Source organism: Nerophis ophidion, linkage group LG23 (genome assembly GCF_033978795.1).
Source record: "Nerophis ophidion isolate RoL-2023_Sa linkage group LG23, RoL_Noph_v1.0, whole genome shotgun sequence".
Taxonomy (NCBI): Eukaryota; Metazoa; Chordata; class Actinopteri; order Syngnathiformes; family Syngnathidae; genus Nerophis; species Nerophis ophidion.
Window position 1 is genome coordinate 12676363 of NC_084633.1, and position 13234 is coordinate 12689596.

The following is a 13234-nucleotide window of genomic DNA, read 5'->3' on the forward strand; positions in this document are numbered from 1 at the left end:
TATACTAATACCGGTGTAACATACAATCTTAGTTTCTACCATGAATGATGTCTCTTTCTCTTCACATACCTGCTGTGTTTTCGTCGTTGTATCCGTATCCCTGGTTCTCCACAAACTGCCTGTGAGAGAGCGGGATGTCTTCATCGAAGCTGGTCTCTCTCAGCCGCGTGGAGTTCTGTGACGTGTCGAAGTAGTCCGGGGCGGTGGGCTGCGGCGGAGGCTTCAGGCAGATGTGCGACTCGGGAATGGCGTGGAAGATGAGCAGGAGCCATCCCTGGGCGACTAATGCGATGGCCAGCGCCGGGTCGTTCCATTCTGGGGACTTTTCGAGCCAGGAGTTTCCGTACAGATAGAAGCCGACCCAAGCCGCCCACAGCAGCAGCGACAGCAGGCAGGTGACCAGCAGCCAAACGGCACTGCAGCGCCACCGACGGCTCTTCCCGCATAGAGCCAGAGCGGCGGCAGTCAAGGCGGCTAACAGGAGGGCTAGCACGTAGCTGCAAGCCAGCGAGAAGTCCATGGGGAGGTACTGGCAGGCGGCGCGACCCTCCCTCAGCACGGTCAGAAGGATCCACTCTGCGGCGATGATGCCCTGCACGGCGCTCAGGCCCAACGCCAGGCCCGAGAGAGCGCATCCCCCTGGGCCGCGGCGTTCCCGGCCCACCCTCCGCAGGCGCACGCCCTGCACCAGCAAGCAGGAGAAGCAAAGAGCAAAGAGGAGGCCCCACAGGGCCCTCTGGAGCAGACACAGCGTCTCGTCCTGCTCGATCAGGTAAGCGAAACTCAGCCCGAACAAGCCCACCACGCCCAGGAGCAGCAACAGGATGGGGCCGACGCCGCTACGCTTCTCCGCCTCGCTGATGTGACGCACGCGGCAGAGCAGGACCAAGGCCAGCAAGATTGCCGCCAGCGCGCCGCCCGCCGCCGCAGACTCGACGGCGACACCCCATACGGAGTCTAGGTCGCAGAGGAGGGTGTAGGGTCGTCCCAGGCCCCAACCGCAGCCCGTCGGGAGAGCATCGGGGTCCTCGGAGTCTTGGCCCGTGGTCCGGTGGGTCAGCAGCAGCAGGAACAGGACCAGGTGGAACGCCATCTCTTCAGGAATGAACAAGACAAGAGGTGTGTGAGAGCGGGTTGGAAACAAAGTAACAAAAGTTGTCAGACATTCACTGACCCACCCACAGAGACAATGGCCGCCATCAGTAACAAAAGCACAGCAGTTCATGAATGACTGAAGCCTTTTCAGCACTCAGCATTATGAAGCTTTACAACAGGGGTAGGGAACCTATGGCTCTAGAACCAGATGTGGCTCTTTTGATGACTGCACTTGACTCTCAGATAAATCTTAGCTGACATTGCTTAACACCATAAGTAATGAATAATTAGGCTGGTAATCACAGTGTTAAAAATAACGTTCAAATTATAAAACATTCTCATGCATTTTAATCCAAATATCCATTTTCTATCGCACCTGTTCAAGAAGTCCCATTAATGGTAAAAAGTGTTATATTCATTATTGGTTAGCTTTAGAATAACAATGTTATTAAAAAGAATAAGAGACTTATTATACTCTAAAAATGTTGGTCTTACTTAAAAATGCACACATTTAGTTGTATTCAGTGTTAAAAAAATATTATATGGCTCTCACGGAAATACATTTTGAAATATCTGGCTTTCATGGCTCTCTCAGCTAAAAAGGTTCCTGACCCCTGCTTTACAAGCTGCAAAACATCACATTAGGAAAAAATAAATTCCTATATATATATATACACACATATATATATATATATATATATATGTATTAGAGATGTCCGATAATATCGGACTGCCATTATTATTGGCCGATAAATGCGTTAAAATGTAATATCGGAAATTATTGGTATCCTTTTCAAAAAGTAAAATTTATGACTTTTTAAACGCCGCTGTATGAAGTGGTACACGGACGTAGGGAGAAGTACAGAGCGCCAATAAACCTTAAAATCACTGCCCTTGCGTGCCGGCCCAATCACATTATATCTACGGCTTTTCACACAAACAAGTGAATGCAACGCATACTTAGTCAACAGCCATACAGGTCACACTGAGGGTGGCCATATAAACAACTTTAACACTGTTAAAAATATGCGCCACACTGTGAGCCCACACCAAACAAGAATGACAAACACATTTCGGGAGAACATCCGCACTGTAACACAACAGAACAAATACCCAGAACCCCTTGCAGCACTAACTCTTCCAGGAAGCTAAAGTTAAAGTACCAATGATTCGCCCGGGAATAATTTGTGGTGATTTAACCCCCAATTCCAACCCTTGATGCTGAAGCTACAATATACACCCCCCGCTACCCCCCCCCCCCCCCTCCTCCCCCCCCCCCCCAACCCCGCCCTCCTCAACCTCCTCATGCTCTCTCGGGGAGACTTCAATAATAAATATGACATTTTTTTCCATAACTTGAGTTGATTTATTTTGGAAAACCTTGTTACATTGTTTAATGCATCCAGCGGGGCATCACAACAAAATTAGGCATAATAATGTGTTAATTCCACGACTGTATATATCGGTATCAGTTGATATCGGAATCGGTAATCAAGGGTTGGACAATATCGGGATATTCGCAAAAAAGCCATTATCGGACATCTGGACCTGTATTCAATAGTTTTTTTCACCTTGTTTAAAGTGCTGGCACTCGCAACTTTCTTTGACCTTATGGTGGCCATTTTTGCAATCATACACAATTTTAAAAAAATGCTTTGGTTTGGACACTTGATTTTGCAGATAGGGGAACTGACTACTGTGTTACGTGCAACCTTTGACCATACCATAACCAAGGCAACATACATAAACCAGGGCACACTTGTGGTTAAGAAAAAGAATCAACCCACAAATCATGCGAAAACTGTAGCCCTACTTCATTGTTACGTGAATATTTATTGTTCATATCTTTTTAGCTCTTGTGTTAGATCTAACATTTAGGGCCTCATAAATGCTGCATCCATTATATTTATTTTAACTAAGGCTTGTTTACAACCTAAAATAAAAGATTATTATTCACTTCTCCTGACACCCTGCGGGAGGACCGGGAGTTGTGTAATATTTATGCATGCGCTCCTCGTGCATATTCATTTGTGTACAGCAGCTCTTTCATGCATCCCGGAGAGATTTACACCCCTCCAAAATAATTATCCAGCCCGCCTCCTTCCCTTGGTTTCCTGCTGCAATTTCACCTTAAGCTCCCGTCGTTTCCTGTCTCCTTACAGCACCAGCCTTCAACCTGCTGGTTATGACTGCTTTAACATCCACTTCCTGCAGAGCCAGGGATGAGTCACGGAAAACACACACCGAGACAGAAACAGTGGTGACGGCTGATCTGCACGCCAGTTTCTCCAAAGCATTGATTTCCTGGTGAGCCCCCCAGACACCCTTGCACGTCCCCTGGTAACCATGGTTACGTCTCTGTCTTGAGGAGACAAGAGAGAGAGAGAGCGCTCACTCGTCCATATTAAGCTGAGTAGACAGCTCCTCCTCTGTCTTTGGTACCATTTTTTCCTTCTTCTTCTTCTTTGTCAGCTCCTAATGAGCGTGCATTAAAAACACAGTAGAGACCCTCACAACATGAGGCAGCAAGACCCCCATTTTGTTCACTCTCACACTTTCACTCGCACAGATGGTTGGACTCTGTAGCACACACACACACACACACACACACACACACACACACACCCATCACATGCGTGCAGTCACATGCTAAGTCACAAAATAGACCTTTCACAAACACGCACATAACACAATCCCTGGTTTTGTTATGTAAAAAAAAACAACTAACACTAGAACCTCCTGAAGGTGGCAGGAAAAAGTCACCCTATTTGATGCCTATAGCAAAAGTCAAAAATGTATATTTTATTGTAGTAATGGTAATGAACACCCAAAATAGATTCAATAATGCAAACCCCAAAACCAGTGAACACTTGTCAATAAAAACAGAATACAATGATTTGCTAATCCTTTTCAAGCTATATTCAATTGAATAGACTGCAAACAAAAGGTATTTAATGTTCCAACTGAGAAACTTGTTTCTTTTTAGCAAATAATCATTAACTTAGAATTTAATGGCAGCAACACAGTGAGCACAGGGGCATTTTTACCACTGTGTTACATGGCCTTTCCTTTTAACAACACTCAGCAAACATTTGGAAACCAAGAATACCAATTTTTGAAGCTTTTCAACTGGAATTCTTTCCCATTTTTGCTTAATGTACAGCTTAAGTTGTTCAACAGTCCGGGGTCTCCGTTGTGGTAATATAGGCTTCAGGTCTGAACTATCGGCAGGCCAGTCTAGTACCCGCACTCTTTTACTCTGAAACCACGCTGTAGTTACACCTAGCTTGACATTGTCTCGCTGAAATAAGCAGGGGCGTCCATGATAACGTTTCTTGGATGGCAATATTTGTAGCTCCAAAACCTGTATGTACCTTCCAGCATTAATTGTGCCTTCACAGATGTGTAAGTTACCCACGCCGTGGGCACTAATACACCCCCATACCATCACAGATGCTGGCTTTTGAACTTTGTGCCTATAACAATCCGGATGGTTATTTTCCTCTTTGGTCCGGAGGACACAACGTCCACAGTTTCCAAAAACAATTTGGAATGTGAACTTGTCAGATCACAGAACACGTTTCCACTTTGCATCAGTCAACTTTCTCAGTCCTTTTGCTACTTGTGCCAGCTTTTTTGAAACATGTTGCAGGCATCAAATTCCAAATGAGCTAATATTTGCAAAAAATAACTTAGGTTTTCCAGTTTGAACATTAAGTATCTTGTCTTTGCAGTCTATTTAATTGAATATAAGTTGAAAAGGATTTGCAAATCATTGTATCCTTTTTTTATTTTACGATTTACACAGCGTGCCAACTTCACTGGTTTTGGATTTTGTACCTATATTTTGCCTTTAAGTCTGTTGATGTTTGAGTAAATGGTCGGTAAAAATGTACTTTTCTGTGTGATGCTGCTTCTAAAGGCTACCAGTGAAAACATGTAGCAATAATGATAGAACATGCATGCTGTACACTCAGTAAACTACTCAGTAAACTATAAGCAGAGATGTCCGATAATATCGGACTACCGATATTAGCGGCCGATGAATGCTTTAAAATGTAATATCGGAAATTATCGGTATCAGTTTCAAAAATGTAAATGTATGACTTTTTAAAACGCCGCTGTGTACACAGACGTAGGGAGAAGTACAGAGCGCTAATAAACCTTAAAGGCACTGGCTTTGTGTGCCGGCCCAATCACATTATATCTACGGCTTTCCACACACACACACACACGACACAAGTGAATACATAGGATTGTTGGTCGACAGCTATACAGGTCACACTGAGGGTGGCCGTAAAAACAACTTTAACACTGTTGCAAATATGCGCACACTGTGAACCCACACCAAACAAGAAGGAAAAACACATTTTGGGAGAACATCCACCCTGTAACACAACATTAACACAACAGAACAATTACCCAGAACCCCTTGCAGCACTAACACTTCCGGGACGCAACAATATACACCCTCTGCAACCCACTACCAACCCCCCCCCCCCCCCCTCTAACCCCGCCCACCTCAACCTCCTCATGCTCTCTCAGGTATCGCATGTCCCAAACTCCAAGCTGCTGTTTTGAGGCATGTTAAAAAAAATAATGCACTTTGTGACTTCAATAATAAATATGGCAGTGCCATGTTGGCATGTGTTTCCATAACTTGATTTGATTTATTTAGTTTAACGCATCCAGCGGGGCATCACTACAAAATTTGTCATAATAATGTTTTAATTCCACGACTGTATATATCGGTATCGTTTGATATCTGTATCGGTAATTAAGAGTTGGACATTATTTCATATCGGCAAAAAAGCCATTATAGAACATCTATAATTAAAAGTAATAATAAACAGCGCATTAGGAAACGTTTTTTGACTTGCTTTGTCCCGATCTTCTAATATTCAAATTAACCACGTCTTCAGTTGTTTGGTTTACATACTTTCTCCGTCCAGGCTGCTCAGAACTCCAACTATAGCTCGTAATCAGTCACGCTCTACCACCGGGCGGTATAACTCGGTTGGTAGAGCGGCTGTGCTAGCAACTTGAGGGTTGCAGGTTCGATCCCCGCTTCCGCCATCCTAGTCACTGCCGTTGTGTCCTGGGCAAGACACTTTACCCACCTGCTCCCAGTGCCACCCACACTGGTTTAAAATGTAACTTAGATATTGGGTTTCACTATGTAAAGCGCTTTGAGTCACTAGAGAAAAAGCGCTATATAAATATAATTCACTTCACTTCACTTTTGAATGGAAGTAAGCATAGTGGTGGTCAACCAAACTAACATGGCTACTATGCAGCAAACCACCTGCAATATATGTGAGTGAGCAAGGGGCCTAGATCTTACTACTAAAAGCAGATATGAACGATAAAGGAAATTCGTACCAACACTCTCCCGAATAAATCGTGTTTTGTTTTTGCTCAGGTAAGGTTGCATTTCATTATTTCACTTCGCGTCTTGCAAGGATGCGTCCTTGTAAACAAACTGCGAGTAGCACCGTCCTTTATTTACTGTTTCTCATTTCCCCCATAAAGATAATCAGAGACCCCACTGAAGACTTGGCTGCTTGTGAAAGAAGACGAAGAAGCGATCAAAGGTCGCTGTACTGGCTGGGTAAGTTTAAGCCATGTTGCATTGTTATTGTTGCACGCGTTGTTAACAGTATGTGTGGTTTTCTCCGTCTTTTGAAAATATAACTCAAGTACAGGCCAAAAGTTTGGACACACCTTCTCCTAATTCAATGCGTTTTCTTTATTTTCAAGACATTTTACATTGTAGATTGTCACTGAAGGCATCAAACCTATGAATGAACACATGTGGAGTTATGTACTTATCAACAAAGAAAGGTGAAATAACTGAAAACCTATTTTATATTGTAGTTTCTTCAAAATAGCCACCCTTTGATCTGATTACCGCTTTGCACACTCTTGGCATTCTCTCAATGAGCTTCAAGAGGTAGTCACCTGAAATGGTTTTCACTTCACAGGTGTGCCTTATCAGGGTTGGTTAGTGGAATTTTTTGCTTTATCAATGGGTTGGGACCCTCAGCTGTGTTGTGAATGAGAAGGTGTGTCTAAACATTGGCCTATACTGTATATATTTTAATATTGTGTATGTGTGGAAATCTTCACTTATGATTGCTCACTTTGGTAAAAGTTCAACTCTTAAAGGTTTTGCTCACATGTACTTTCTTTCATTTATACTCGCCGAGTTAGTGGTTGATAAAATTCAAATCATATCAAGATAACATTTTAATGGGAAATACAAAAAAATTATATATATCAAACAAACTTTAAACAAAGTGATCGCCGCATTTTTTGTCGTCCCTTTGTAAAATCTTGCACTTTTTCGCCCTTCTTGATTACCTCTCAAGAAACTCTGAAGACACTTGTTATCTTTTTCACAATTTGAATGGTTCCAACAGCCTTAAACGGGGGTCAGCAACACGTGAAAATGGAAAAAGATGGGCACATTTTTTTGTTTTTGTTTTAGTATGTTATTCGTTAGAGGACAAACATGACACAAAACCTTCCCAAATGTTAGAAATCCCACTGTTTAATATGTTTTGAGTGAATGCTTCACTGATGAGACTATTTGGTGAACGTCGTTTTGTCCTACTAATTTCGGCGGTTCTTGAACCCACCTTAGTGTGGACTGTGATGCAACAGTTTGTTTGTTAAATCTTCCACTCCTTCTTTGTCTCATTTTGTCTACCAAATGTTTTATGCTGTGCATGAATGCACAAAGGTGTGCTTTGTTGATGTTATTGACTTGTTGGCGTGCTAATCAGGCATTTTTGGTCAGTGCATGACTGCAAGCTAATCAATGCTAACATGCTATTTAGGCTAGCTGTATGTACATATTGCGTCATTATGCCTCATTTGTAGGTTCATTTGAGCTCATTTAATATCCTTTACTTTTATCGTTTTTGTATATAATTTAGTTTTGCATGTCTCATAACACATTATCTATATGTAATACGGACTGCATTTCTGGTAGTTTTTTGTGTGCCATGTTGTTCCAGACCACAGCAAATATTACCTAGCTTGTCAATGATTGTAATAAATTATTAAAAGAAGACAGCCTTAACTTGGACACACACATCTATACATTTGGACATTAAAAGCTAGTAATTTACAAGAGTCATCTCAACTTCTGAGTAGCTTCGGATTTAGTAATGGTTTCTAATGTTGTAAAAATGTGTAGAATAAATATTACATTTCAACATTTCTGTCAACGAAGATTTGCTTCAGCCTGTGACACATAGTCATTTTGATAGTAGGCTATTATAGCTAATATAGACACGTATGTCATGTCTTGCCTTCATTATAAGACTTATATATGACTTTCAAAGTCATTTTGATAGTATACTAATATAGACACATCATGTGATGCCTTCATTATAACACTTATACATGACTTTTAAAGTTATTTTGATAGTAGGCTAATATAACTAATAGACACTTATGTCATGTGTTGCCTTCATTATAAGACTTATATATGACTTTCAAAGTAATTTTGATTGTATGCTAATATAACTAATATAGATACTTACATCATGCGTTGCCTTCATTATAACACTTATACATGACTTTTAAAGTTATTTTGATAGTAGGCTTATATAACTAATATAGACACTTATGTCATGTGTTGCCTTCATTATAAGACTTATATATGACTTTCAAAGTCATTTTGATTGTATGCTAATATAACTAATATAGACACCTACATCATGTGTTGCCTTCATTATAACACTTATACATGACTTTTAAAGTTATTTTGATAGTAGGCTTATATAACTAATATAGACACTTATGTCATATGTTGCCTTCATTATAAGACTTATATATGACTTTCAAAGTCATTTTGATTGTATGCTAATATAACTAATATAGACACTTACATCATGTGTTGCCTTCATTATAACACTTATACATGACTTTTAAAGTTATTTTGATAGTAGGCTAATACAACTAATATAGACACTTATGTCATAGTGTGTGAATGTGAGTGTTTATGTTGTCTGTCTATCTGTGTTGGCCCTGTGATGAGGTGGCGACTTGTCCAGGCTGTACGCCGCCTTCCGCCCGATTGTAGCTGAGACAGGCGCCAGCGCCCCCCGTGACCCCAAAAGGGAATAAGCGGTAGAAAATGGATGGATGGATGTCATGTGTTGCCGTCATTATAAGACTTATATGCGGTTTTTCATTTTTTGCAGCTCCAGACAGATTAGTTTTTTGTATTTTTGGTCCAATATGGCTCTTTCAACATTTTGGGTTGCCGACCCCTAGCCTAAAACAACGCAAACATAGGGCACTTTTCTTCTGGAAAAAGGCCAAACGCCTTGACAACAGACGCTCACTTGACCACCACTTTAAGCCTCGCATATTTAAGATCCGGACGTGACGTCAGGTGAATACAACCTATAGGTCAACAGTGACTAAAAAACAACCACTGCCTGTGGTTGATTTGTGGTGATGACAGTTTTTGACCCTGGAACAGACAGTTTTGATTTTAATTGATGGAATGAGGGAAAAAAAATGTTCATTTGCAAGTCAGGCAGTGTCGACTTTAGAAGTTCCAAATAAATAAAGATGGTCTCTCTTTATCTCCTCCATTTTAAAGCCTCTCTCTAGTTTGGCTTTCAACACCACATCTCCTCCAAAGCGGGCGGCACAGTCTCATCGGCCAATTACAATCTCCCTCTTTCCTCCTCTTCCATTTTGGCTTCTTTTATTTCTCCTCCCTGCTGCACCTCCTTGCCTCCGTTCTGTGGGTCTTATGTAACCAGAAGAGGGGTGGGGGGGCAGAGATGGAGGTGGAGGGTGTTGGGGGCGATCCAGCTTCTTCCAGTTCTGCGGTTGCATGGCTGCTGTTTCAGAGTGCCATGCATGCTGCCACCTGGCCTCCATCTTAGATCGTATTGCGCCTGCGTGTCGCAAGAACACAAGCTGTCACGTCCTGTTCGATGCCCGTGCAGCCATGATAGCCGGTAAAGGCACAGCACCAGGTGCTAATGACTGTGGCGATGATTGACAGGTTTTGACCATCCACCTGGTGCGGTGACCCGGGGTCATTTTGCACGACTTGTGTACATGTGGGTGACACTATTTGAACGCTCACTTTGCTTTTTCTTGACATTAAATAATTTTAAATTACACAAAGTGTTGGAGGTTTTATGTAATTATAAGATTTATATGCAACCTCACATTTGGAAGTACAGGTCTAGTTTGACCATGTGTAAACTTTCAAATATTTTTTTCCCCTAAGAAAAGTATGTACAAAACCCCAAAACCAGTGAAGTTGGCACGTTACGTAAATGATAAATAAAAACAGAATACAATGGTTTGAAAATCCTTTTCAACTTATATTCAATTGAATAAACTGCATGGACAAGATATTTTATGTTCGAACTAAGCAACTTTGTTATTTTGGGCAAATATTAGCTCATTTGGAATTTGATGCCTGCAACATGTTTCAAAAAAGTAGCAAAAAAAAAACTGAGAATGTTGAGGAATGCTCATCAAACACTTATTTGGAACATCCCACAGGCTAATTGGGAACAGGTGGGTGCAATGATTGGGTATAAAAGCAGCTCCCATGAAATGCTCAGTCATTCACAAAGGATGGAGCGAGGTTCACCACTTTGTGAACAAATGCCTGAGTAAATTGTCCAACAGTTTAAGAACAACATTTCTCAACCAGCTATTGCAAGGAATTTAGGGCTTTCACCATCTACAGTTCGTAATATCGTCAAAAGGTTCAGAGAATCTGGAGAAATCACTGCACATAAGCGGCAAGGCCGAAAACCAACATTGAATGCCCATGACCTTTGATCCATCCATGCATCAAAAACCGACATGTGGAGGGTATCACCAAATGGGCTCAGGAACACTTCAGAAAACCCCTGTCATTAATACAGTTCGTCACTACATCCATAAGTGCAAGGTGAAACTCTATTATGCAAAAGCGAAAGCCATTTATCAACAACACCCAGAAACGCTGCCGGCTTCGCTGAGACCGAGCTCATCTAAGATGGACTGATGCAAAGTGGAAAAGTGTTCTTTGGTCTGACGAGTCCACACTTCAAATTGTTTTTGGAAACTGTGGACGTTGTGTCCTACGGAACAAAGAGGAAGAACCATCCGGATTATTATAGGCGCAAATTTCAAAAGCCAGCATCTGTAATGGTATGGGGGTGCACTAGTGCCCAAGGCATGGGTAACTTACACATCTGTGAAGGCACCATTAATGCTGAAAAGTTCATACAGGTTTTGGAGCAACATATGTTGCCATCCAGGCAACGTTAACATGGACGCCCCTGCTTATTTAATTATTTCGTGAAGGCAATGTTTTAAGTAGCATAATAATAATTTTTTTTTTAATGACTTTAAGCATGTGACGCTTCATAAAAGTCATATTAATCGGTTCCAGGGTCAAACTCTCCCCATCAGTAACTGCACAGCCAATATTCATTACATAAATATTAACATTTACAGTAAGTAACGTTTCCCAACTAATGTCAACATTTAATGGAGTTTAAAATGTATTATGTCCTGTAGAATATATTAATGGAAATATGCAAACATTGTAAAGAAATGTCGTTTTTGTCACAGAGTGGAAATATTGCGGTAGATCTTTGTTTTAGTCGTAGTGGTTTGTGTTGTGGTTTGTGCAGCCCTTTGAGACACTAGTGATTTAGGGCTATATAAGTAAACATTGATTGATTGATTGAATGATAATAATAGAATAGATTTATATAGCGATTTTTCTCTGTTGACCTCAAACACGAGACGCTGAGACGCATCATAACAATAATATTAATTTATTATAAGTACCGTTATCAAACGTGTATAAACATTTCAACATTCCTCATCCCAAAACATGTATTGTGTTTTCCTTTCAAGTTTAACTACAGTTTGTCTAGTTTTATTCTTTAAAGGAAATCATGTAAATTCAATTAATCTGGTCCAGGGGCAAACTTTGACCATTTTTAAACTATTTTAACATGCTTTTTTATTTTATTTTTTAATTGACGTCAATCTTTTTTGTGTAGTTTGGGTTCCATTCTTTTATATAGGAAGTAATAGAAATTAAATTAATCTGTTCTAGGGTCAAACTCTCATTGTCATTACAGCCAATATTTCAGGTAAAAATTAAACATTTTCCGATCATCATTAACATTTATTGTGTGAATGTTCAATTGTTACCTGAAATATTGGCTGTAATGACATTCATATGGTTTTCTACACCAAAATTCATCTATTTATTCAACTTCTTCAACTTTTTCTTCTCCAGATTTTGGTGCACTGTACCTTCCACCTTTTTCACCCGATTCAAACCGATCCAACTTCAAACTGTTCAGCCTATTTGGGAATCGCGGGCTTTCCCTTGACAAATTCCAAAAATTCCCAGATTTCCCAGAATTCCAGAATTTCCAGGATAATATTTTTCCCCATTCAAAATTAATTGGCCATTTTTCAAACTTCCACCATTTCCACATTTGTCAACCAATTAAAACCATTCCACCTGCTACATCTCCCACTCATCCTGAACATTGAAAATGTTTTTTTTCTAAGTTAAAAAAAATTCCGGGAATTCCCGTTTTTTTCAAACCCCTTTTTGACCCTTTTTTCTGGCAACTTCCACATTTTTTAACCCACTTCAACCGCTCCACCGTCCAAACATTTCTCCTAATCGGGTCAAAACACAAGGTTGTTTTTCGAACTGGAAAAATTCCCGGGTTTCCTGAAATTCCAGGAATTCCTTAATACCGTTTCTCAATTCAACATGTTACTACTTCATTTCTTGGCCGATTTGAAAAATTCCAATATGAACTATTTCAACTCATTCAGACCATTCAAGTTTTATTACTATTTTCAAAAAAATTCCCGCTTTTCCCAAAATTCCTACATTTTTGGGAAATTCCCATTGAAATCAATGGCACGTTCTTCAAAGTCCCACAACTCTCACATATTTCATCCGATTCAAATGGTTCCAACTTCAAAATATTCAGCCTGTTTGGGAATTGTGTGCTCTACTTCAATAATTATATATGTATATATATTAAAAAAAAATCCAGGATTTCAGTTGAACTTCAACATTGAAGCATCAACACGCAATTTTTTTCAGGAATTGCCT

At 40.6% G+C, this 13234-nt stretch overlaps 1 protein-coding gene across 2 annotated transcripts in view; it reads right to left on the reverse strand.

Annotated features, from left to right (window-relative positions):
• gprc5ba (G protein-coupled receptor, class C, group 5, member Ba) overlaps positions 1-13234 on the reverse strand; it is a 39569-nt gene that overhangs the window by 10932 nt on the left and 15403 nt on the right. For both annotated transcript variants that reach the window (XM_061884889.1, XM_061884890.1), the window contains exon 2: positions 70-1095. In XM_061884889.1, coding sequence (XP_061740873.1) covers positions 70-1093 — 1024 coding nt within the window. In that variant the 5' untranslated portion in view covers positions 1094-1095. The remainder of the gene's footprint in view (positions 1-69; positions 1096-13234) is intronic.